Source organism: Rattus norvegicus, chromosome 14, assembly GCF_036323735.1.
Source record: "Rattus norvegicus strain BN/NHsdMcwi chromosome 14, GRCr8, whole genome shotgun sequence".
NCBI classification, from domain to species: Eukaryota; Metazoa; Chordata; class Mammalia; order Rodentia; family Muridae; genus Rattus; species Rattus norvegicus.
In genome coordinates, this window is record NC_086032.1 from 34,002,194 (window position 1) to 34,028,699 (window position 26,506).

Genomic DNA, 26,506 nt, shown 5'->3' on the forward strand with positions numbered 1-26,506 from the left:
GAACACCAAAGATCTAAACATGAGGAAGTAGCCAAGGTTTGAAACAGCCTTACCTTAGATCAGGTGACTCGGCCCTCCCATATCGATCCTGCCACTTCCCAACGCTTGAACTGGCTTTTCTGGAGGCAGTACTTGTCTGAGACTGAGAAGAGGTGCTGTTTCTGGTGAGATAAATTTTCTGTGTTTTTTCTTATTGTCTCTAATCCCCCCTTTCTGTTTATTTTTCCTTGGCATGCTTTCTCTAAAGTGCTTTGACATGTTCCTACTACAAGTACCACTCTTTTCAAGGCTGTACTTGCTGTGAACCTGACTGCTGGAGGCACTCAGTTTAGATGTTGTCCACACCCTAGTAACTCAAGGGTACTTTTATCAACAGAGTATGGAGTCAAGATGCAGAGATGAAAAAAGAACCAAGGGTATGTCCAAATAATTATCAAGGAACAAATTTCTGTACCTTTACGAATTAATAAGAATCTCTGCCATTTCACAAAATCTCATTCAAAACTGAAGTGCTTTCTCCTTTGCTTCTCAAAACCATATAAAAGTATTGTCAGTTCAGCTGGTTAACAGGAAGATTCATGATATGTTTCTTTAAAGAAATGATAAAATTTAATGTCAAAGTAACAGTTCTTCCCAAGTAATTCCCCAAGCTACTTTATCTCCAGCAACGTGCTCTATGTGAAGTTCAGGGCACAATACCATGAGCCTGTAAGCCGCACTCAGAGCACTGAGGACAGGAAATCAGAATTGGGTACATAGCAAGACCCTGCCACAAATAAGTTCAGCTATTTTTATTCTTGCCAATTCTATAAAAGATCAGTGTTCTTTCAAAGCTACTAAAAGTATGCCTGTTTCTAAGTCTATGTATGAAAACAGACACACAGGAAACTGGAAGAATGAATGCAAAGGACTGAAGTGGCTGTCACTACTGCTAAGGCAGTACCAGTGACAGCTCCACACATACCATTGGAGGCCCTGCCTTTGGCTCTGTGTTCAATATTTTATACATACATAAAGAGAAACTGTATTTAGTTGTCATGGAGGAAAAGAAATGCTCAAAGTGAACAGACCAAAGGAACCAAGTAATACATTAACTGACTGATACAGACACTGCACAGAGAGCACAGGAATCAAAGCTTTTGCCCTTCTTCCTTAGTCTAAAACAGAACAGAAAGAACTGCTAACAAATCCTGAACTCTATTTAACTGTGTGGCTACGTGGAAATTCCCAGTCAATTAAGACTGTATTTGATTATCAATCAAATGAGTGTTATTCTGAAGCTACTGGAAGCCAGATTCTCATTATGAGAAAAAAGGAGACATGATATGGACTAGTCCTAAGAAAGAAAGCAAATTGGCTGCAAAAGGAACCAGATTTCATAATCAAAATTTTATTTAAAAATATGAAAAGTGACACTTTCATTGAGATTGCTATCTTTCGCCCAGCTGTATAATGCTAAGGAGTCCCTAGAAATAAACAGTGACCCCCCCCAGTACCATGAGCACAGCCACCAGCCTGATTCAGATTTTAAATCAATATTTTCTCCTAAAAGGAATAAATGGCTTGAGAAGAAACCAAAAAAGTATAACATGATCTTGGAACGTCTTGCTCATGCCAAAAAGTAAATAACACACACACACACACACACACACACACACACACACACACACACACACACACACCAAAAGAGACTCCAACTGGCCAAACTTGGGAAATTTAACACACCAAAACAAACTGTAGTATAAAAATCACACACAGGATTCACACACCATAAACACAAATGTGTCATACTTAATAAGCCACGCTCTTTCACATATAAGAATGCAGTTAGTGAGGCATGTTGGCAATACCAGCACTAGAGGGTGAGTTAGAAGGATTTTGAGTTTAGGGCTAGTCTAAGCAACCTAGCAAAATCTTTCCTCAAAAAATTGAAAAGCAGGAGATGGAGAGACGGCTCAGTGGTTAAAGTACTTCCAGTTAAAGTTCCAGTAGCTTCAGAATAATACTCATTTGACTGATAATCAAATACAATCATAGTCGATTAGGAATTTCTTTCGGATAACCCAGGTTTGGTCCCTAGCATCCATGACTGCTTACTCCCACCTACAACTCCATTCCAAGGGGTGGGGCACCCTCGTCCTACTTCCTCAGAACCAGATATACACATGGTACACGTACAGACATGCTGGCAAAACTATCATAAAATAAAAGCAAGTAAGACTGGGTAGATGGTTCAGTAGTTAAGAGCACTGACAGTTCGCTTCTTGTAGGGGATTTAGGTTCGAGTCTCAGCCCCCACATGGCAGCACACAACTTTGTCTGTTCCAGAGCATCCAACACTTTTTTCTGGCCTCTGTGGGCGTCATGCACACATGTAGCACACAAACTTACGTGCAGACAAAACAGCCAAAACAAAAATTTCGAAGTTAATCAAGATTTTTCAGACATTGTAGCAGCAACTTGGTCATTATAAAAATCACCAGTCGGTGCTGAATTTCCTATGGGGTTAGGACTTTTGTTTCTTTGCAAAATTATTTTTCTAAAAATGGTACTAGGGATCAACCTCAGGACCTTGTGCATGCTAGGACAAGCAGTTTTTATTAAACAGAGAAACATCCCCAGTGCAAAAATTATTTATTAAATACAAAGGGGGACACAGAACTTGATCCAGAACCAGAAAGGCATCAGCCCAAGTAACTGACTAGATTTATCATCATCAATATAGTGGGGCAGACTGGAATTACTTATCAAGGCTGGTGCACTGAAGAGAAGACCCAGCTTCATTCACACAGTATTCTCAAAGCACAGCAAGTATTAAGCAGGAGCTGGCAAAGTCAGACTAAGGAACTATCTGTAAATCAACTGGATCACACCCTTTCAAAATCCAGCATCAGAAAATACAACAGAAGGCCCAGAGGCTGCTCTAGATGATAAACAGCTAAGGAGAGAGCTCAAATGAATGACCCTGGACTGAGTCCAAGGTCAAGAAGAAAACTTCAATAAAGAACAATATTGCGTTAACTGGCAAAACTGATGACTGGGGTGCATTAAATAAAAGTATTGATTCAGTATTAAATTTTCCTGACATTGGTAACTCTGCCCTATTCACAGTTACATAATAAAAAGTTTGCCCGTGTTCCTAAGAAATACAAGGTGAAGTGTTTAGGTTAAGAAAACAGTGCATCCAATGGTTACCATCCGAATTAGCATCCAAACAGTTAAGAGAACGCTGTATTTAAGAAACAAACGTAACACATTAGGACCCCAGGGAGCTGTGTAGATGAAGTTCTATACACTTTACTTATAACTCTTAAGTTTGAATACTTGTCAAAGTAGTAAAAAATGAAAACACCAAGGAAGTAATAAGTTTGGAAAGCCTTATCAAGATATAATTCATGTTACTCTTCTGGAGATATGTACTTCAAAAGAAAATAAATAATATGAAACTTATAAAGAAAGATGAAGCAAAGCAATCTGTTACAGCAAACACAGAACATTCCTTAAGTATGCAAACCGTGGGCAACACCCTCAGCTTCAGTGTCAATGACCCAGACCTGCTCCAGTACCTGGATGCCCCACTGCTGCCTCAGGCTGACTGAAGCTTCCTACCCTGGAAAGATCCCTGACAGCATGGCCAGTGCTGGCTTCCTAGAGAGGCAAAGGTTCCTGCAGGTGACTCTGGGGCCCTGTGGTCTGTAATGGAGAGCTCCAGGCATTGTCTCCTGGGGCCATGGCTGTGTCCTGCCAGATAACCCTGGTGTGCACACCTAGCTCTTCAACTATGTGGACTGGATTCAGGACACAATTGCTGCCACCTAAAGACCCCCAATCCCTCTGCAGTCACTATGCCGATAAAGAGACATTTTCTTTAAAAAAAAAGAAAAAAAGTAGTAGTATTCAAACCTGCTGGGCAGTATACAAGTTACAAACACCATTTCTAGCAACACCAAATTTAAGTTCTCTGCCAACATTGATCTATATAGCAGTAAGGGCATCTAAAACTTTAGCAATGGACAGCCACTGCTTAGGCCAGTATCACAGATCACTACTCTTAAATCTCTGTTTTATGTCCTGACAATACTATCTTCCCTATAAACTCAATGAATTATTTCCAAAGGTTTGATCCAATCTCCATATACATGTTATATAATAACTACAAAAGCCTCTGTTTGATTAGCTGAAGGTGAATCCAGAAAAGGAATTCCCTAAGGAGCTGTGAGTGCGCTGTCCTTCGTGTGCACTGTCCTCCGTACTAGGGCGAGCTGACACTAAGTGTGCTTCCATTGGCTGCAGGGCCACCACTGTACCTGCTAGGGACCGAGGGCCTGCTCATTTTCCTATCCTCCTTTCACATCATCTTTTTTCTGTCAGTTACCATCTTTTTTACACCAACTCTCATGCCTATCTTCCATCTCTTCACGTCTACTTGAATCAGAACACACTCGGTTTTGGGCCCCTCTGTCCCTCAGTTATCCCACAGTCAACCTGGCATAACCTCCATCACTCTGAATACATTGGTAGCCGTGCTTCATGAACTCATCTCAAGCACAGCTGACCTGGCTGATTTAAACCACGTCATCATTCTAACCAACTGGAAACCTAGACCATCTCTCTTTAGTCACTGGCTTCACTTTCCTAGCCCATCCCCACGGGCATATAAAAGCATACGCTCTCCCTCCCGTTATGAAAGAAGCCCCTGTGCCCTGCTGGCCCCAGCTCTGGCCAAGCGATCCCTCTTCTTTCCTGCTAGTTTATGCACTCCTCAGACCACCTCGGCGTCTCCGCTCTTCTCAGACATTAGCACTTCGTTGTACCATCTTCAGTAACTCCTAGTAAATCTGTATTTTATTTTGCTAGGAAAAAATGTTAGCAATCTGAAGAGAATGTCTCACTGTCCTCATATCCACCCACCGCCTACCATTATTTTTGCCGAGGCACTTGCTGTGATCTCCTACAAAGGCCCCCGTTCCGACCTTTACTCATTGTTCTTAGCAAAGAAACTAAATCGAGACTTGAAAACCCCATGTACCCCACATTCTCTCAGTTACTGAGTTCTGTGCTGGCCATGCACCCTGTTCCCTTTGGCTTCACTAAGATCACTGATTCACAACTGTTCCCTTCCTCACTTCTTCAATCATTAACATTCTAGTTAACTCACTCACTCGCAGATATATAAAACATTGCAACTTCTTTTACCTTAAAAAATCTGACCTCACACTCCCCCATTTTCCTGGTTCTGGCCCCACAGACAAAAGAAAGTCTTTAAAAACTGTCCCTACTTTTACTTTTCAACCCCTTTCATGTATTTGTTTGTTTTTGAAACAGTCTCTTTCTATGTAATCCTGGATGTTTCTGGAGCTCACAACACAGACTAGACTGGCGTCAAACTCACAGAAATCCACCTGCCTCTCTCTGCCTGCCGAGTGCTGGAATTATAGGTGGATCTCTCGTTTCTATTGAAGCTATTCAAAAGTCTTTTTAATTTACCTGTACCTTTTCAATTTACATGATTTTGGTCAGGATCGTCAATGCCTTTCACACCTGAAGGTCTCATAGGCATTTGGTTTTCATCTTCTGTTTGACAGCTGATTCCTCCACATGCTAGATTTCATCTCATGCCTCCTTATTGGTACCTTTCAGTAGTTTCCATTCATTTCTTTAGAGGCTCTGTCCTCTTACCACTTGATTACTATTTTTTGATGGTTTAATTAAATTTCACAGCCTCACTTTGGATACCATTTGAACAATGATCATTAGCTCAAGTTTCTGTCTCTGCCTAATTCTCTTTTCCTCATCCCATAGCCACATATCCAACTTTCCAATTTCCATTTCCCTAATGAATAGGCACCTCAACTTCTAATCCCTCAACTGAATGTTTTCTTTTTTCTCTCCAAAATCCATTCCTCTAGTAATTACTTCTCCTCTCTTAAATGACATCCCAGTCATTACACTTTTGTTGACCAAGACAAAAATCCTTGAATTCATTGAGGAAAACTTTTCTCTACAATCTATAACTAATCAACCCAGACAAGCCATTACAAACCTTTGCAATACACCCAGTGGCTAACAATTCTGACCACTCTACCATTACCTTGGTCCAGGACACCATTATCTCTTGCCTGGATATCTGGTGCAATCTCTGACCCCTGACCCCTGTTCCCATCACTGTTCACACTGTAAGCTGTTCTAAGTAAAGCAGCTAAACTGAGACATGGAAACCTCAGTCAGATTAATTGTATTGGCCTGAAAATCCCACTGTGGCTCCCCATTCATTTAAAAAAAAGGAAAACACAAAGTTTTATATCACCTCAAGATCCGATACAATCCAGCATGTCTCCCACAAAAGAGGAGAAAGCAAAAAGATTCTATCAACTTTTAAACAGCTTCGCTCTAACAGTAAATCCTAGAGAATGTTTTTATGTTAAGAAAACTGCTGTACACTTTACAGACCTTAATCCACAGCACACACGTGGCTCGAGTATAATGGAAGTGCTATTATTACATTTCATCAATTAGGAAATCTACTAACAAAGATCAGAGAATCTGTCCAAGGACACTCACTAGTAAACCGCTGAGTTAGAATTTAAACCCCTGAAATCTAAGTCAAGATTTCAACCTCATAGCAAAACTCTAAAGCAGAAAGACACAGAAAACTGATGAATCAAAGTTGACCTTTTATAAAAAAAGACCCAAATTCAAGAGAATGCTATTTATTAAGAGATCAGTGTTCCTTAGTGTCTATAAACTATTTAACCAAATGTTTTATATTTCATTTAGTTCAAATAACATTTGAAATATTTCCATATCAATCCATAAAAATCTTGGCTCTCTTTTTAAATGTTTCCTTTTGGATTAAAGCTTTAAGAATCTTGGTTTTGGCTGGTCCTGGGACCACAAGCCATCAATACCAGCACCTGGGAGACAGAGCCAGGCAGATCTCTGTTTGAGAACAGCCCAGTCTATACAACAAGGTCTAGGCCAGCCAGGGCTACAATAGAACTCTGTGACAAACAAACAAATGACCATTTTAATTAGGAATGAGTCTTATGCTTCTCCATTAGGCTCTTTCTCCATTAGTATCCTATGAAATACAATTTCTCATAATAGTGACAAACTGTAGATCAAATGAAGAGAAAAGGAGAATGTAAATCTAAGCAGTCAACAAGATAAACAGGCTGGGGGAGACTTTGTAACGGCTGAGCTTACTTACTTCAGACCCAGTCTGTTACCTGGATCTAAAACCAAGACATCCGCCTTCCCTGGGCTTCACTTATTCTTTAGTTTACTGGCCACATTTCCATTGTCACAAAAGAAACAACTGGCACATTTGAGTGAAAAGAACACTGTTTTTTTCCTGCGCAATTACTCCTACCTAGTATTTTACAAACACAAAACTGGGTGTTTTGTGAAAGCAAAGAAAGCCATGAACCTTTTACAGATGACATTTCTATCACTTCTTTTACAAAAATACCTTTAAGTGCATAGAGCTTGACCTAGAAGCACAACAGCTCTTGGGTAAGGATGCTATACACAGCGAACACCGTGATTCGTCCAGCGTGTATGGAGGACACTGTACCTATACACCATGCTTCACTTGTTGCAGACTCAGGTGTCTGAGTTTTTCAAGGTGGAGTAAGCATCCTGAAGAGTTTTTAAATAATGATTTCCAACTAAAAGTCGACTGTTCTAGTTTGTACTGGTAGAACACTGGAAGCCTTCATAGTCAGCACAGCGTTAGAGCACAGATACAGCACCAAGATCCCAAAGCTGGGACATGACTATCTAACTAACCTGCTTGGTGGCAGACCAGTCTTGAACAATGATGGCGGAGAAGTAAACTCAGCTTTTGTAGATGGAAGTGCTGCTTCTTTCTCTGAATTTCCAGTTCTCCCTTGCTGTACCTTCAAAAAGAAAATGGGGGTTACTACTTTGCTTAATTTAACAGACCATCGAGCATGAGGCACTTCTAAGCCTGTAACATCTGTTCTGCAGTTAAATATGAAGAAGGTGTCAAGCCTGGATATCTATTGAGTTTAGCTTTAGGTGAAAGGGATCAAAATGTTCCATTTACTAAATAAAAAGTTCAGTTTGTCACTTAGAAGCCTCAATAAACTGGAGACTCCTGGAGACTCATAAACTGCTCATGAGTAAAGTAAATGAGTGTAGGCTATGCATGGTTATGACTCCATGGCTGAGTCCATGGAAGGAAGGCCTTGAAGAATTTCCCCTTCTGTACTCTCAATCTACAAGATATACTGGTGTATTAGTGGTATACATGTTATGGCAATAACCAACCCCTTCTTTTTACTATACTTAAGGCCTATTCCAGGAGATGGAACCTCTATCTGATACCATTAAAGGTGGCAAGGACCTAGAACTTGCTAGATCGTGGGCTCTAGGGGGAAACTTACTACTCCTTATGTTGCTAAAAGAACATAGCAATAAAATTACTCCACCAACATATTGCTGCCATGTTCGTAAGGATCTGACTGTAGAGATGGTAGTTAAGGCAGAGACCCACGAATGAATAATGTGGCGAGCGTAAGAGACTTTGGAACACTCAGTCTTTATCAAACCCCTCCCCTCAAGGCTCAGGAACCTATGCAGAAGAACAGAAACAGAAAACCGACTCTGTGAGAGCCAGAGGTCATGAATGCTTCCAAGGAAAGAGCATCAGACACAGCAGGACCGATGCACATATGAACCCATGGAGACTGTGAGAACATGCATGAGACCAGCACAAATTCAAACCAGGCAAATCCCAGCACAGAGAAGAGAAAGTAGACAAAAAGTTCCAAACATAAACAAGAGCTATTTACAACTGATGACTGCTGAGAACAGGAAAATCACTTTTCTCCAATGGAGTGTCACTGGATATTTCAACTATACTATCGGGTAGGTCCCATGATCAGAAATTGACCAAAATGGATTACATGGTTTCTGCTACACATTTTTGTTTTGGTATTTTTGTCTTCAGGAGTTCTGTTCCTTTGTTAAGATAGAGGGGAGAAAGAAACAGAACATGAAGTTGGGTGAATAGAAGGATCTCAGAGTTAGTTGGAGGTGCAGAGAATATGTTTCAATATTGTATGAGAAGCATTTTTTAATGAGAAGAGAATCTGCCCCTGCACATCCTTATCAATAGTACCAGCAGCCATGATGCCAGTTCCACGTGCTTAGGCACCTGAACTCAGTTGTCTGTCTCCTTACTATCTCTCCCTCCTCTTATTAACTGAAGCCACCGGAGGGAAACAAAGACTAGCCCTGGCCAGCTATGATGTCTGCAATGGCATGAGAACTGTACGGGTGTAGCACAGCATGGAAGCCGTGTCTACCTGGAGGTAAAGCCGTTCAACAAGTGGGAATCAATGCCTGGTACTGGAAATAAATCTGGCTACACAGGGCTAGTGAGGCTATCAGTCTTGGAGGGGAAACCTTCTACTAAGTCAGCATAATTCCTAACTACGTCCTAACTCTATCTTAACAAAAACAAACAACTCCTAAAGACAGGAATACCAAAACAAAAATGTGGACCAAAAACCATGTAGTCCATTTTGTATTGGTCAACTTCTGGTCATGAGGCCTAGCCTGCAGCATAACCGATATACTACTTACTGATATTTATTCTTATGTCCATAGATCAGAATAGTTTTCACTCCCTTCCAAAGAAACTTCTCTCAACAACAGCAGACAATTATAGAAAATTACAACAGTTCAAATGCAGTAAGCAAAAGATCATGTGGTGCCCGGTCCCACTTGATACATCCTCAACACGATTCCTGCAAGTAAGGCTTGAGGGTCCGTGAGGGTGAGGAAGGCAGAAAAAGACAGAGGAACAAGAAGTCTGCAGTGAAACTCTGTCTCTGCCTGAACAATGACCACACCTATGGGCATGCAAACATGGAAGGAGTGAAGCTCTAGGGGCTTCAGCCTTAGCCTAAGAATTACGGGCAACCGGGAAATGCTGAGTGGAGAAATGGTCTTTTCCAAAGCAGAGCCCCATAACTGGTTATCCACTGCCAAATAACAAGTACTGACATCATATACATATAGTAATATAATACAGGCTGAGTGGGTTATATTTAGGAATGTGTGTTTGTGTGTGTGTGTGTGTGTGTATACATATATATAACAACACTTTTAAAAAAAGAGGCCATGTATTTGAGAACAAGGATTGTGGGAGGGGTTAGAAGAAAGAATGGAAAGGGGGCACTAATGAAATTATAAGTCAAAATATTAAAAAATCACCATTAAACAAATTTTTAATAAAATAAAGCTAAGTATTTATTAACCTAAAAAGAGGCAGATATCTACTAACTAGTTATTTCTTTTACCCAGTGGCACCTACCTATAATTAATTAGGCCTTAAAACTGAGTTTATTTGAAAATGAGTTCTACTGCTTACTAAAATCAAATTCATTTTAAAAAAAATGTATAGATCCTATTAGGATATGAGGATCATCACTTAGACAAAAATAAAGTGAAATGGATTTGATGCACATTGGACACATAAACTGCCAGGATGTGGTGACAGGAAGTGAACCGTTCATTTAGTAAACATTTATTCACTATCCACTCTGTACTAAAAGCTCAGAATACTGAAAGAAAAAGTCTCAGCGAGAACAGCAATGTGAGTGAGCACAATACAGCGAATGCTACGAAAACAGAGGGGAGGAGGAGCAGGGAGGCTGTTCACATATAAGGGCTCTGACATTCAAACCTTGCAAGTGGGTTCCTGAGGCACATGGGAAGGGAAAGCTCCAACTCCCGAAAGCTGTCCTCCGCTCTCAGAAGGCACCATGGCATGTGAGTCAACACAGCTGTGTGCATACAGCTGTGTGCATACAGCTGTTTGTGTGTGCGTGCACACACATACACACACAGAGACACACACACACACGTGCATGTGCACACATTAAAAACAGGGTAAGAGTAAAAGGTGAAACAAAAAAGAAACACATTACTCTACCTAAAGGAATGGGAATATAGTTAACATTATCAGCTGTCCCCATGAATACCAGCAATTTATATTCGATTTCTTAGCACATCAAACTGATACCTCAAACTCATCGTGGCTTAAACTGAACTCTTCATTTCCTCTTCTCCATATTATCCTCATATTAATAAAGTGGAATTTCCCCCTACCCAACTTCTCAGAGAACAAAGCACAAAGGTATTGTCTAACACCCGCTGACAGACAGGATGTCAACGTTACCTTTATAGCATTACCAAAACCCATCAGCTGACAGGATGACACTCCTCAAGTCAAACCCATCAGGGTATAGCAGCTACTGTGACAGGTATTATCTACTTCTGCTCTGAACTCTACATTCTAACCTCTAGACAGAGACAAAATAGTCTTCCACATGTACCAGTTCAGGTCTCTCTCTGGTCAAGGCTCTCCAGCTGCCTCCCAAATCAAGCACAGTAAGACCACCTTCTTGACAAGGCCTGGACGGCCTGTGTACTGTACACTTGCAAACTTGCTTCTTTCTATTCTTCCTCCACCCACACCCACTTACGATAGCCTTTTCTCTTGTCCTTTTTTTTAAAAAACGAAAAAGCAAACAAACAAAAACCACGTAAGCTCCTCTTGTCAGGATTTCTGCATTAACTATCTTTTTTGTTTAGAATATCCTTTCTCAGGCCATCCAGAGCCTGCCCCACCTGGGGATCCAGTTCATATACATACAGCCACCAAACCCAGACAATATTGCTGATGCCAAGCAGTGCATGCTGACAGGAGCCTGATATAGCTGTTTCCTGAGGCTCTGCCAGAGCCTGGCAAATAGAGAGGCAGATGCTTGCAGTCAACCATTGAACTGAGAATGGGATCCCCATCGGAGGAGTTAAAGGATTTAAGAAAATTAAGAGGTTTGCAACCCCATAAGAACTACAATACCAACCAACCAGAGGTCCCAGAGACTAAACCACCCTCCAAAGAGTACATAAGGACAGACCCATGGCTCCAGCCACATATGTAGCAGAGGATGGCCTTGTTGGGCAACGATAGGAGGAGAAGCCCTTGGTCCTGCCAAGGATCAATGGCCCAGTGTAGGAGGATGTCAGGGCAGGGAGGAGGGAAGGGGTGGGTGGGTGGGGGAGCACCCTTACAGAAGCAGGGGGAGCGGGGATGGGATAGGGTGTTTATGGACAGGAAACCGGTAAAGGGGATTAACATATGAAATGTAAATAAAAAAATCCAATAAAAATAATTGGAAAAAAAAGAATATCCTTTCTCCAGATCTTTTCATAGATTCATCTAATTGAATACAGTAGCCTTCCCAACCTCAACCTATTGCTTTCTGTAGTTTCAATTGTGGATCAAAACCAGACTAAAATAACTTAAATGGTTAATTCCCAGAACTGACAGTCGGTAGTTTAGCCAGGCAGAGTCTGAGTAGTATAGTAAATTCCTGCCTCTTCCCAACTGCATCTCACCTGGGACGTGAATCCTCCCTTTGTCTCTCCATCCGTATGTGTACTTCAGCATCCTACCAACCACTCAGCTCTGTGGCCCCTAAAAGGGCTGTGAGGGTAGCAGGGCGCTGATGCTTACTAACCCTTACTTTACTTAAAAATGTCCTAAAGCTCAAGACAAGCCATTAAGCTCTTTCTCTCAGTAAAGTTATTGACTTAGCATCAAAAGAAAAGCCACTACATGCTAAGATTGTAGGACCTTTGTACAAATATTATTGAGCGTATTCACGTAATTATTATTAGTATATTGCTCTGTATTGTTTCTGTTAGTCACTTACTGTGACTAATTTAAAAGTTATACTTTATTATGCAAATGTACGTGGGAGAAGAAAACAGAGTACACAGGGTTTAGTACTAACCACAGTTTCAAGCATCTACAAGGAATCTCAGCGTATACTTCAGTGGCCATTAGAGGACTACTGTGTCATTCAGATTATACCTTGGAGTAGTGCAGACTTCATCATTACCAGTCTCTCTCCTGTGACTTTCTACTTTCTTCTTAAAATTTCTCATTATCTGAGTAGTTTGTTTATGATACTATCTGCCTATTGTCACTATAGCAAGACCTTTGATGATTCTAGCTACATGTAAAAATCTGTACCCTACGAGTCTGGAAAAGAGGCTGTGGACAAACCAACAAACACATTTTTTCTTAAATTTAATTGACTTTGAGACTCTGCTTTAATGTTACTTCTTCTGTCTTTCAAATACCATGGAGTGTCTAAATAGGCAATTGCTATTTACTGTTACTTACTGAATACCTAGCTTTCCTATCACGGCAGGTTGAAGTCCATGTCTATTACGTTCATCTTCCTTCCCAGCCAACCTAACACATTGTTCTACATAGGCAACTAAAAGCTGTAAAGAGAGAAAGCTGAAAACGGAAGTGGGAAAGAAATGTGTGTGCATCTCTACAACAGGGAAGGAAACGAAAAGAGAAAAGACAGGGTAGATATTAAATGTGTACAAACTGTTTGTTTCCTAACTTTCATACTTAATTTCTTTAAAACATACTTAAACAAAGCAATCCTGAAAACGTTTACTATCCTAGCAACCTTTCTCACCACACTGAATCCGTGTCAGCAGATGCTGCCCTCAAAATCTGCCTAGCCAGAACAAGAAGCTGTCACTTCATACAACCTAGCATTTAAGAAATAGTCGTATAGGTTTGATTTACTAAATCCAAGTTAACATCAGATCCTACAGGGCCAAACAAAATTTAACAACAATTTATAAACTTGAGACACTAAAGGCTGGCAAGATGGCACAGAGTGTAAAGGCTCCTGCTGACACTCACTGGAAGTGTTACTACAGTGTACATAACATAAGGGGGATGAACCAATGCCTTCAAAAGGCTGCTGGGCTGTTTCTCACTTGACTTTGACTATCTTTGTAGCAGACAGGAAAAGAAGTTCAACTGTGACTTTGCATCCTTGGCCCAGTCACCATGGGAGCAGCCCTGTCTGTTTCACTGGTACACTACTTATCACATCAACTCCCATCTGACCTTTGATCTCTCTTACAGTCCACTCAGCTGTCATTTCTTTACCAAAATCCAGATGTGCACAATCTCTACAGTTCAAGAACCTTCTAATGGTAGCCTGCTATTGACATAAATGTTTGCATGATGGCTTAAGATGAGTATATCTTTTATATGGCTTTATTTCCACCATTTCCTACAGACTACAATATAACCAAAGTGGGAGAAATGTTTGCCTAATTAAAATCACTAAAATTAATCATCCCCAAATCAGTATTTCTAACAGATTTACTAGCATTTAAACACCTGATCAAGGCATGAAAACCACTGGACAACAACCTTAAAACTCACTCAGAATAAATTAATCAACCAGAAATGGAAAACACAAAGACTTCCTCTCAAACAATCAAAAGGAACCTAATAACTCTCTCTGTGTATGGGTGTAAGTATATATGTGTGTGAGTATACATATACATACACACACACATAAATGTAAAATATATATCCACAACTTTCAGGAGAGGCCAGCTACTAGTATTTCCTTATTTCACTGTTTACAAATCTAAGATTAACAAAATTATGTATTAGCTGATGGTTTATAATGGCCATTCTCATTCTTCTTAGGAAAACAAGATAAAACAAAACCTACCAATGACATGAACCAGCTCATTATTAAACTTGACTATGAATTTGTTCTAATAACAGAATGAAAATAGAAAACCAACATCTAAAAGATTGATGATCATTTAAAATGGAGTATACATCATCAAGTATTCTGAAAATGTTAACAAAACAAGGGCCAAATACTTACCTATATTAGGATGTAAATTAAAATTAAAGTCTACACAGAACTGTATCCAGACAGCAGCTACCTCAGAATTCTGGTGTCCCAAAAGGGGGCACAGAGTTCTATAACCAGGCCCTGAGGTATATAAAAGGTCCCTGACAAAAGAATTAAAACCAAGGGAGGAAAGATTACCCAACCAAACCTGAGGAGAAGCAGCAATGAGAATGTTGGTGTCACGCGATCCTCTCGTATCACTCACAGGAACCTATTCTTTTGAAATATTAAAACTCAGCAGCTCTGCTCAAGGCTTAAGAAGTTGTCAGAGAACACCTCAAATTCTTGAAAACACCTTCACTGAGAGCTATTACACCGATGATTTTAGTATCAGAGATAATAACTGTCACCATCCCTCTACTTTTTTAAGAACTGGAAAAACAAAACGCTTCCAATTCTGCTGCTAAGGATAAGAAGGAGGCACGAATGCAGCGCCTGCAGCCATGACCGTCGCCTTCTATAAGCGTGTACCACCTATAGTCAAAGCACATAGCAGACAACAGTCTTCCTTGGCAGGTGTTAGTGTGACAGGCTATAGAGTCACATGCTTGCAAAAGTACAGGAAACAACAATAAGCCAACGTGTAAGTCACCAGGAAGCTCAAAGTTTGGAAAAAATGTCGCTGTTTCTACTTCAATTTTCTCCCCTGAACAGTGGGATGGGAGCAGACTCAAGAACAAAAAATGAGAGCAACCAAGGATAATTTACTAAAATTCACCTTAAAAAGATTGAATCTGCCATCTTGGATCTCTGCACCTGGTGTGACTTCCATAGTACAGTCTTCGGCCTAAGTTAAATGACATATCCCCATTAAGAAACCACACAACTTTTAATTGACAGGCCACAAGAGTAACTAGCTGTGGCTAGTCTGAATTGAACTAAGAACATACAGTAATCATCAACATGAAACTCAAGGGGAAGGAAGGGAACATAAGTAAACACAGCCACGAGAACAAAAATATTAAACTGCCGTAGAGCATTTCATCACCTTATTAGGGGGAAAGTGACTTATTTGGGGAGTCAGAGTGGTACAGTAGAAGAGGCAGGGTTACTCTGGAAGATTTCCTAATTACCGTAATCTTGTTTGTCGTTGAAGTAACGGGTATAACTTCCAGTCCCATTCGGATCCTCTTTTGTTTTTCACAGTAAGCTTTCCAAGTATCTTCATTAAAGCCATAATTAAAATAATCGGAAAGATCAGCACCTAAAGATAAAACATACTTTTAAGATGCAAAGATTTTACCTCTATGGCAGCATCAAAGCTACAGTGTGACTATAAAATGTACATCTAGAGAAGCTATGAAAGCAGGAGAGAGAGATGGAAGAGGAAGGGGTCAATGGGGACTTAGAGGCTGGAGGACATATGGGGTAGGCATGACTGAAAGACATTATACACACGTATGAAAACATGATAATGAAACCCACTGTTATGAATAATTTATATGTAAGAGAACATGAGCATATCTTCTGACACTTATCATAATACCCTTGAATTTTTTACCAGTTCTTAAAACTACTACAATGAAGCCAAGACTGAAAAACATTTTGATCAAAATGATTTTCTTTAAAAATGGTATAATTGATGTGTGATGTGTGAGTCCCTTTTTATGCTAATTCCAGGGACTAATAAAATTTAATAATTCAAGTCCTGAGTACTGATTATTTGCTTAGGACAATAAACAAGATACTGTAAAAGACACTATTTTATACTGCTGCTTACAAATACTTTTTAAAAATCATTTTATGTTAAAAACCTTTTTTGATATTAAAATAGAACCACACAATCTTACCAGGTTTCCGCCATGGTTTATCTTCAAAAGAATCCAAATCTACTTCCAAGAGTGGAACTCCATTAATGCTGCCAGGGGCATCGAGGTCTACTCCTTTGACTTTGGTTCCTATTTTACAGAAATGCAAAATGGCAAAGAAGCTATATTAGCAAGAAGCTAGAAGACAAAAAGAGAAAACATAAATCACCCTTTATCATCTATCCTTCCCCTTGATAAAACTAGACAAAATCAAACCTGGTGATGAAACTTTCAAGATGAGCAGCATGAAATAGTTAGGGACTTAGGCATTATGGCCCAGCATGGTAGCACATGCCTATCATGCATGCACTTGGGAAATGAAGAGGGGAGGGCCAGGAATTCGAGGCAAGCTTTGGGTATACAGCTAGGTCAAGGATAGCCTAGGCTACATGAGATACTACCTCAAAAAACAAAAGCAAAAGGTTACAACATCAATGGAGCTGCTAATACCAATGTGTTAAATTGTCATTTTATATAATTTGTGAACAAAGAAAGGTTCCTCTTAAAGTGTTATAAAACAAGCAAAGTAACACAACGAGAACAGGTCAAATGTCTGCTGCTTGAGATGTCTTTCCCAGGAGGAGTCTGCTAGTGTATATCACAGACAGCTTGTGAAAAGAGCTAATACATTCTAGTCAGGACCTACTTTCATACTGATGAAGCTGCAAATACAAATTTTACCTGTATTTCCATAAACTCTTCCCCCTGCCTTGATATTAAGATTTACTGGTGCTGTTCCATAACTCCTAAAATAGAATAAAAATTAACTTCAAAAACATACAATAACAAAACAGGAAGCTATTCAACACAGAAAGTGAATGAATAGGCACATACAGATTTCACACTGATGTTTAGTTTGTTATTTACTTATTACAGGATAAAAAAATAATTCTTAAGTTTTTATATTATTTTATGTATATGACTGTTTTGCCTACATGTATGTACATCACAAACATACTTGGTGCCCAAAGACATCAAAAGAGGGCACTGGGTCCCTTGGAACTAAAGTTACAGGTGGTTGTGAGCCACCATGTGAGTGCTGGGCACACTGAACCCAGGTCCTCTGCAAAAACAAGTGCTAAGCCATCTCTCCAGCCCCAAGAACTAATTTTTTTTAAAGGTCTGACATTTTTCCATGTCAAAAATCTCCCAGGTACTAAACTCAATATGCTACTGTAGCACACACCATCACCCCACTGAGGTCCTTCCTGCCACATGCCATCGCCCCACTGAGGTCCTCCCTGCTACATACCATTACCCAACTGAGGTCCTCCCTGCCACACTGCCACATGCCATTGCTCCACTGTGGTCCTTCCACCATCGCCAAATAAGGTTATTACTTATAATTTAATCTTTGATACAGACCAACATCCCTTCAATAAAAATTCTGAAGAAATCAGAAATGCATGGAAACTATCTTAGACTGGCAAAGCAGCATGACACTCAGACACAGCCAACACTGTATGTGACAATGGTCCTACTACAGGCAGTCATGAAACCAGCATGCCCACACTTTCCACTTGTACTCAGTACAGTGCTTTAAGTTTTAGCTTTAGAAATGGAAGGCAGGAGGAAGTTAAATTATCTCTATTAGCAAATAATGATTGTTTGTAGGAGACCCTAAGGACTCCACCAGGAATCCTAGCCAGAATGTACTATATATAAATGCATGAAATTGTCAAAAAACAAAATTTATTAATATTAATTTTTTAAAATTAGTATCATATCTATATACTAATAAGGAATGTAGTAAGAAAGAAATCAGGAAATCAACCTCAGTCAAGTAACAAAAGAGAAAACCTAAGAAGAAAAGGACCACTTCAGTAAAAATGTTATTGTAAAAATGGCAATAGTATCAAAAACAATCTATAGATTTGATTAGATAAAATCCCATCAAAATAACAGTGACATTCTTCATAAAAAGAAGGAAAATCCTACAATTTATATGGACTTTGGTAGCAATGCCAGAAGTGTCCTATACCTAACTGTAAATATACTACACAGCCAAGAACAAAAGCACAGCACCAGCACAGACAGACATTGGACCAACAGAATAGGAGTCATACAAAATAACCTCACACAATTATAGTCACCTGAGCGTCAACAAAGACATCAACACTACAACAAATGTCCACCTACAGAAAAAGGAAACGAAATCCTTACATCTCACCCTGAACAAAAGTCTATACTCAAACTGGTCAAAGGCAGAACTGCTGTGCTATGGAAAACAATCCAAGAGGCATGTAGCAAGTTCCAGCTAAAAATGAATCCAATAGTTTAGTAAGTAAAAACAAGAATGAAAACATGGAATTACACGAAATTCCAAAGAGCTGAGTGAAGACAGACACACTGGCAATGGCAGAGGATTAGCATGCAGAATAGATAAAGAACTGAAGAAGGGGCATGGTGGCACATACCTTTACTCCCAGCACTCAGGAGGCAAAGGCAGGCAGACCTTTATGAGTTCAAGGCCAGCCTAAATCTCAGGACAGCTAGGGCTGCTACACAGAGAAACCCTGTCTGAGAACAAGAAGAGAAAAGGAAAAAGAAAAAGAAGGAAGGAGGAAGGAGAAGGGGAGGAAGAGGAGGATTCTATAGCCAACCAAACATTAAAACCCCATACGACCCACTCCATAAGAAGACTAATCAACAACTGAACACAAGGTCCCATATCATCAATAAACACTTTTAAAAGTTCAACATTCCCAGCCATCAGGAACAACACTGAAATTCCTCTTCATCCCAATCAAAATGATTAATGATTTTCAAAACAAGCAAACCTCCCAAAGATAAAAAATAAAGTTTTAGTAGTTACCTTATATACAGCTAATTTGAAAACCCAAAATCCTCTTAATTCTACCGTAACAAAACCACAATCCCTATTTTAATGTATTTTCTTCCAATCCTTTAATATCCCTGTGTTCAGTGAGTTGGCAATAGTCTATTTATTTGGTCCAGTTCATCGAACATAAATCTTGTTATCAGCACACTGGCCTAGAAGGCCCAATAGATAATTTAACTCAAAAAACAACAAGCAAAATAAAAAGATGGCAGCCAAGAAGACATATGCTAGCTTGAGTTGGAAATAAAAATTAAAGACCTAAATTAAGGTTTGTATAATAAGACAAAAGAATCGCAAATGCAAATTACACGTTCAGTGTTCCAATTCTAACCAAAGAACGAACACTAGCCAGTGCTCTAGCAAAGATGCTTTAAAGGCAGCAACCAGACGCTGCTGCTTCATGAACCTTTGGAAGTAACTGCAGGGAGAAAGCAATCACTATCTACAGAGACCATAGTAATAAGTTCTTTCAAATCGTGGGAAGAAAAAGAATTCAAAACCAAAGAATCACCCACTGATGATCAAAGCATGGTATGTTTATAAATGTATATTCATACAAGTATAACTCAGGGCAGCAAGGTGCCGCAGACTAAAGGCCAAGCCCCAACATCAGACTGGAAACAGAATGTGACTCTTACAAGGAATCCTCTGGCCTACACATGCAAGCCACGGCACACATGCCCCCTGCCAAATCGAATTAAACCACTTACCCATACTGTGGAGCTCCCGTTTTGATGTCTCCAATAGTAACGTGAACGTCATCTTCATCATCGTCACTGTCACTATCACTGTCGTCTTCAGTCTCGGTCACTTTCTACACCGATAGAAACAATTACAAAACGCAGTAAATAATCCAATTCAACATTCAATAGTGATAAATAATTACTTTGGGGTTTTGAAACTGTTTTAGAATAAAAATTACAAGCTTATAAAGTTGTTATCCCAATTTTGATGGTCTACAATAGTTTCTAAGCTTATGAGTAAGAAATAGAACTTTTAATGCCATGTTTCCAGAGAACAATGCATGCTTCATGTTTTCAATACTCTGTTAACTATTTGGTAATTGTTAATACTGTCATTAAACCTTACAAATGTTTACTCATAAGAACTTCTCAAGTACTTCCTTTTAAATAATTTTACCTTATAGCTACTACAATGCCTCAGATTCATTTTTTTTTCGAGGTCATCAATTATAATATGAAGAGACTATACATGTAAATGACATCATGTATCTCTTCAAACAAAAATGGATCTGCTTACAATGGTTTTAGTATGGCTCTAAAAGGCTACTATATTTTAATTACATAGTGGTAGATAATCACATCATCTAGGCAAAATGCTTTTTTGATTTTAAGTTCAAGTCTGAAACAAAAGCAAGTTTCCTTCTCTGTTCAGGGCTAAAATCATCAGAGGGCACAACAAAGCACCATTTTAATTGCCACGGAGTCAGTGACTATCATATTCAGGGCTCATTCCTAAGAAAACTGTCAGCTTTAGGTTATAGACTTAGTGTTGGCTTTGGAAACCAAGCTCACTTACCATAGCCAGTTGATCTACAACTATTTAGTTCTTTGAAACACTAAGCAGCAAGCTTGTGTGTATATTGTATGTCACCTCGATTCTTCCCATTATTATTATTTTTCGTGATATCAGATGTATCAGTTGACATAAGGGGTCAAGTCATACAGGATGCTGAAGGTTATGTTAAATGCTGATTTTACTTGTAAATGAACTGTGAAGTTCTTTACAATTTCAAACACCAGAGACACTGGGTTTCAAAGCCTGATATGTATGTTACCGGTTTCGCCACGCCATTTTCAGCAGCTTCCTCTTCAATTCCAGAAGGAGGATTAGCACTGCAAAGAAAGAAAGCAGCAGACAGGTTGGCTGCTGCTGCTACAAGGACATAGATTATACTACGATTTCAAGCTGTCGCTGCTAGGATTTTCTAAAGTTATGATCTCTACTGGGTGACAAGAACAGGGCTAGGAATCTGTTGGTTTCCTGCTAGTTGCATACAAGTACTCAGACGGAAGCAAGGGTTGGGTTTTCTGGGTTTCTTTGGTCAGTCTGCATAGCCCTGGATGGCTTTCAATTCATCTTGTAGACCAAGCTGACCTCAAACTCTGAGATCCAATTGCCTCTGCCTCCTAAATGCTGGGATTAAAGGCATGCACTACCCCTCACTCTCTGCTAATAGCTTTTTCCTGTTTTTTAAAACAAGGTTTCTCTGTATAACAGCCCTGGCTGGCGTAGAACTTACTTTATAGACCAGGCTGGCTTTGAACCTACAGAGATCCACTTGCTTCTGTCTCCCAAGTGGTTAAAGGTGTGTGCCACCACTATTTGGCTTGCCCAACAATTTCTTAATGACATACAATTTGATAGAAGGACATAATTCAGGCTTTTCATGTTTCTAAAATGTAACACACATTATACCATGTTTACCTCTGAATCTTTACTGGATATCTGCTGTGTGCCAGGACTATTACTATACAGCCAAGGACTACATAACATGGTTTCACTATATATATATATCTTCATGGCAGTCTGTCCTCTAGCTTACAGTAATAAGGAGCTCAAGACCTAATTTTGAGGAATTTTAAAACTAATCACATTCCACTACCTGAGGACCCAGCTATACCTCTCCTGGGCATATACCCAAAAGATGTTCCAACATATAACAAACACACATGCGCCACTATGTTCATAGCAGCCTTATTTATAATAGCCAGAAGCTGGAAAGAACCCAGATGCCCTTGAACAGAGGAATGGATACAGAAAATGTGGTACATCTACACAGCTATCAAAAACAATGACCTCATGAAATTCATAGGCAAATGGAATGAACTAGAAAATATCATCCTCAGTGAGGTAACTCAATCACAGAAAAACACACTTGGTATTGATAAGTGGATATTAGCCAAAAAGCTCAAATTACCAAAGATGCAATCCACAGACCACAGGAAACTCAAGAAGGATGACCAAAATGCAGATGCTCCTACTCCTTCTTAAAAGGGGAAAAAATATCCATAGGAGAGGATATGGAAGCAAAGTTTAGAGCAGTGACTGAAGGAACGGCCATTCAGAGCCTGCCCCACATGTGGCCCATATATATATATATATATAGCCACCAAAACTAGGTAAGATTGATGAAGCTAAAAAAACACATGCTGAAAGGGACCAGTTATATATCTGTTCTAAGAGACACATCCAGAGCACGTCCAATACAGAGGTTAATGCTAGCAGCAAACCACCAAACTGAGAACAGGACCCCCTTTGGGGGAATTAGAGGAAGTAATGAAAGAATTGAAGGAGCTTGCAACCCCATAAGAACAACAATGCCAACCAACCAGAGCTTCCAGGGACTAAACCACAACCAAAAAGACTATACACGGACTGACCCAGGGCTCTAACTGCATATGTAGCAGAGAACAGACTTGTTGGGGCACCAGTGGAAGGGGAAGCCCTTGGTCCTGCCAAGGTTGGACCTAGTGCAGGGGAATATGGGGGTGGGGTGGGGCAGTAAGGGGGATGTATCGGGGGAATACCCGTATGGGGGAGGGGAGTAGATAGGGGTCTATGGACAGAAAACCGGGAAGGGGAATAACATTTGAAATGTAAGTAAAGAAATATATCTAATAAAAACTTTTAAAACACTAATCACTTTTAGAAGGCAATTTTGACTTGCTTGCCATGTGACAAGCCAATAGCCAAAAAATAGTACTTCCAGAACTACAGCATAGATAGCTTCTTGACATTAAAAGGGTTAGCTATTTTACAGATACAAACTTCAATTTTTTCCTGTCCTACCACAGGACTCAAGATAAATGTACTACTATAATTCTTCTTCATTTATACTTTGCTTAAATAAACTTCCAGAGACCAAGAAACACGTTTTGCTTGCTTGTGTGCACACGCCTACAGGCAATGAAATGAACCCTCAGTATGATTTCTATGTCACAGGACAGTATACTACATTCAGTTAAACCCAGACACATAAAGCATGACAGACAGCAGTGAGGTCAGTGCAATTCCATGCTTAAGGACAGAGGCTTCAGCAATGAACCAGTCACAAGGAAGATGGACAATTTCAACAGCAGGTCCTAGGCAGGGCAATGCAATGATATGTACCAAGCTATATCCTAGTTTTGTCTGAACTCCTTTTTCTATTAGACATAATGCTTTAGAACTTTTAGTTCCTCATCACCATTAAAATACAAGAACAATAAATTGTTAAGCTTTTTCTAAAAAAGTAAAAATATAAGCGCAAATGCTTGATGGGATGAGACACACACAGAACTTCAAAAGAAATAAACAACAGACATAGGCAGCAGTACTTGGAGAAGGCAGAGATGGGTTAAGGGTTAACTCCAATCAACTACTACTGTGTCCCAGAGAACTCAAGAAAGAGCAATGAGAAAGGGAACTGTGAGGAAGGAGAGCTGGCTCAGCGGCTCAGAGCTCCTGTTGCTCTTCCAGATTGTGGGTTTGAGTCCCAGCACCCACATGGGGAGCTCACAACAATCGATCCTGAACCACAGTCCCAGGGGATCCCATGCCTTCTTCTGTGCTCCACAGGCATGAACATGGTGCATGGACATATACAGTTAAAAACAAAACAAACAACAAAACCACAAAGTAAAGTTAGAATTATAGTTAAATAATAAAATTTAGTACTAGGGATCAGCTCACAAAAATCTCAGCTCTTTGGAGGCTATTTCTCCTTTTACTCCCTTCCATGTATCCTTTGTTCTAGGGTTTAATTCCTTTTTTAAAATTTTTGACACAAAAGAAGTTACTTGTAATGGATTTTCACCACCAGTGTTCATTTTAGAAACTCCATTAAGACATAATTTGCCCATACATTTAAAGACTATACTTAAAGGGATATACTTTGCTCACAGTGTAATAATTATGCTATGACATCCTAGACTATGTACATAGCCTCCCAAAAGAAGTATATATCACCAGTCATCCCCGTTTTCTCCTATCTCACATACTGATCTTTCCTTCTCTATGGATTTGCTTATCCTGGAAACTTTATGAATCAAACTGTGTCCTTTGTAGCTGCTTCTTTGCTTTAACACACGCTCAGGTGTTCACTCATACCATAGCAAGTCGGTACTCAATTTTCTTCCTTCCAGGAGACACTTCCTTAAAGGTGCATTACATTGAACCTATTATTTTGTTTTGGTAGACAGGCAGGTCATTTCCATTTTATGGACTAGCTATGACTGATGCTAAGAACAGTAATGTTCAAATACTTGTGTTCATGTGAGCTTCCACTTCTCTGATTTAAAGTGAGTAGGACTGCTTAATTAATTATTAACTGTTTAAACATTTGAGGAAGCTCCCAAGAGGAGACACCGCTTTACAATAGCAGCAGCAGTGTACAAACAGTCCAGGTTCTCCATATCTTCATTATAGCTCTTTTGCCTTTTGGTTTATAGCTATCATGCTTGGTATGAAGCATTAACCCCTCCACTTTGAAAATCTTAATATTCTTTAAATGTTTTGTATATATAATACATGTGGAAGCCAGAGACATCAGGTATCTTCCCAATCCCTCTTCTTCTTTCTTTTCTGAGACAGTCTCGGATTGAACCTGGAGTTTAACAGTATAGAGGAACTAGTGAGTACTAGAGATCATCCTGTCTAATCTCTCCTAGGATGTAGTCATTCATGTCCACATGCTTATGCCACATGCATGTCCCCAACTGAGCCATTTCTCCAGCCCTTAATTGCTCTAAGACCACTCCTCCCTCATTATTTCAGACAGTCACCTGATCAAACGCAAGCCAATTTAGCCATGTGCTTATATGCATTAGTTGTGGAATTTTGAGTGAATGTTTGGCTCCCTGGACACTGTAAAAATACTGTTTTGCATAATAACAACCAACTTAAAAAAATCTATTCTGTTCATGGTATAGTAGTAAGCATAGTTTCCTTCCAAAAAACTAGTTCCATTATGAATTTAAAATACAAAGCACTAAAGCCACGCCAAGCATAGGCACTGTGGCACATGCCTTTAATCTCAGCACTCTAGAGACAGACAGATGTCTTTGAGTTCAAGGCCAGCCTAGTCTACAAAGGGAATTCCAGGCCTGTCACTAAGAGCCTGTTTCTAAGAAAAGAAAAAAAAAAACTATACCAAAAGTAAAGGATACTATAAAAACACTAATAAATTATGAAAGCAACAACTTTCAGTTATTTTATTTCTTACAGAAAATTATTTTTTTTCTTAGTAATTTAACAACCATATTCAGCCAGGCGTAGTTGCTCTGCCTTTAATCCCAGCACTTGGGAGGCAGAGGCAGGTGGATCTCTGAGTTCAAGGCCAGCCTGGTCTACAAAGTGAGTTCCAGAACAGCCAGGGGTAGACACACTACACTGAGAACTTTGTCTTGAAAAACAAAACAAAAACCCAACTCCACTGTATATACTGCTAAGCCCAGTTAAGGGTGAAAGTTACTCAAGGGGGAGAGGTTGGCAAATAAATACCTAACTCCAAGAACCGTCCTATAAGCTGCTAGAAAGCAAGACAGAATTGATCCTGAAATAGGAAAGGTCCTTTAACCTTTGGTCAAAATGCAATCCCACCAAGGATTATAATAAAACTACTGACGGCATCCTAGAATCACCATCTGTGTAGGGCATCAACAGGAGAGTTCACCAACCTGGCATTTTCTTCTTCTGGCCTTTCAACTTCATTTTCATCTACCAAATAAAATAAAATAAAGTAAATGAGGAAACCAAGCTTAAGCAACAAGTAGAAAAATCTGAAGGGAAGAGCATGAGCACTAACCTAGATCCTTTGCCAAATCACTGTGCACATGCACGTCCCACGGGCCTGCGAGCATAGCCAAAGTTAGATCACTTTATAAACAAGACACATCTCTTATGGAAAAAAAAAAAAAACACGACTTTACTGCTATTAATGTAAACTTAATTTAAGAGGCGATGAGGATTTACACATCATCGTAAAAGAAACCTCACACTTTCACGTTTTAAGGGTAGTACCAATGCTGTCTTTCCATTATTAAAGACATAAT

At 39.6% G+C, this 26,506-nt stretch overlaps 1 protein-coding gene across 15 annotated transcripts in view; it reads right to left on the reverse strand.

Annotated features, from left to right (window-relative positions):
• The window catches only part of Fip1l1 (factor interacting with PAPOLA and CPSF1), a 61,531-nt gene that overhangs the window by 32,853 nt on the left and 2,172 nt on the right, over positions 1-26,506 (reverse strand). For 5 of the 15 annotated variants that reach the window (XM_063272907.1, XM_063272909.1, XM_039091689.2 and 2 more), the window contains exons 2-9: positions 26,260-26,304; positions 26,132-26,171; positions 21,250-21,307; positions 20,162-20,265; positions 17,291-17,355; positions 16,592-16,699; positions 15,875-16,005; positions 7,792-7,901 (exon numbers count right to left, since the gene is read on the reverse strand). In XM_063272907.1, coding sequence (XP_063128977.1) covers positions 7,792-7,901; positions 15,875-16,005; positions 16,592-16,699; positions 17,291-17,355; positions 20,162-20,265; positions 21,250-21,307; positions 26,132-26,171; positions 26,260-26,304 — 661 coding nt within the window. Of the gene's footprint in view, positions 1-53; positions 162-7,791; positions 7,902-15,519; positions 15,589-15,874; positions 16,006-16,591; positions 16,700-17,290; positions 17,356-20,161; positions 20,266-21,249; positions 21,308-26,131; positions 26,172-26,259; positions 26,305-26,506 lie in introns of all 15 variants that reach the window. The other 10 variants (XM_039091688.2, XM_006250883.5, XM_006250886.5 and 7 more) reach the window with 3 other exon arrangements.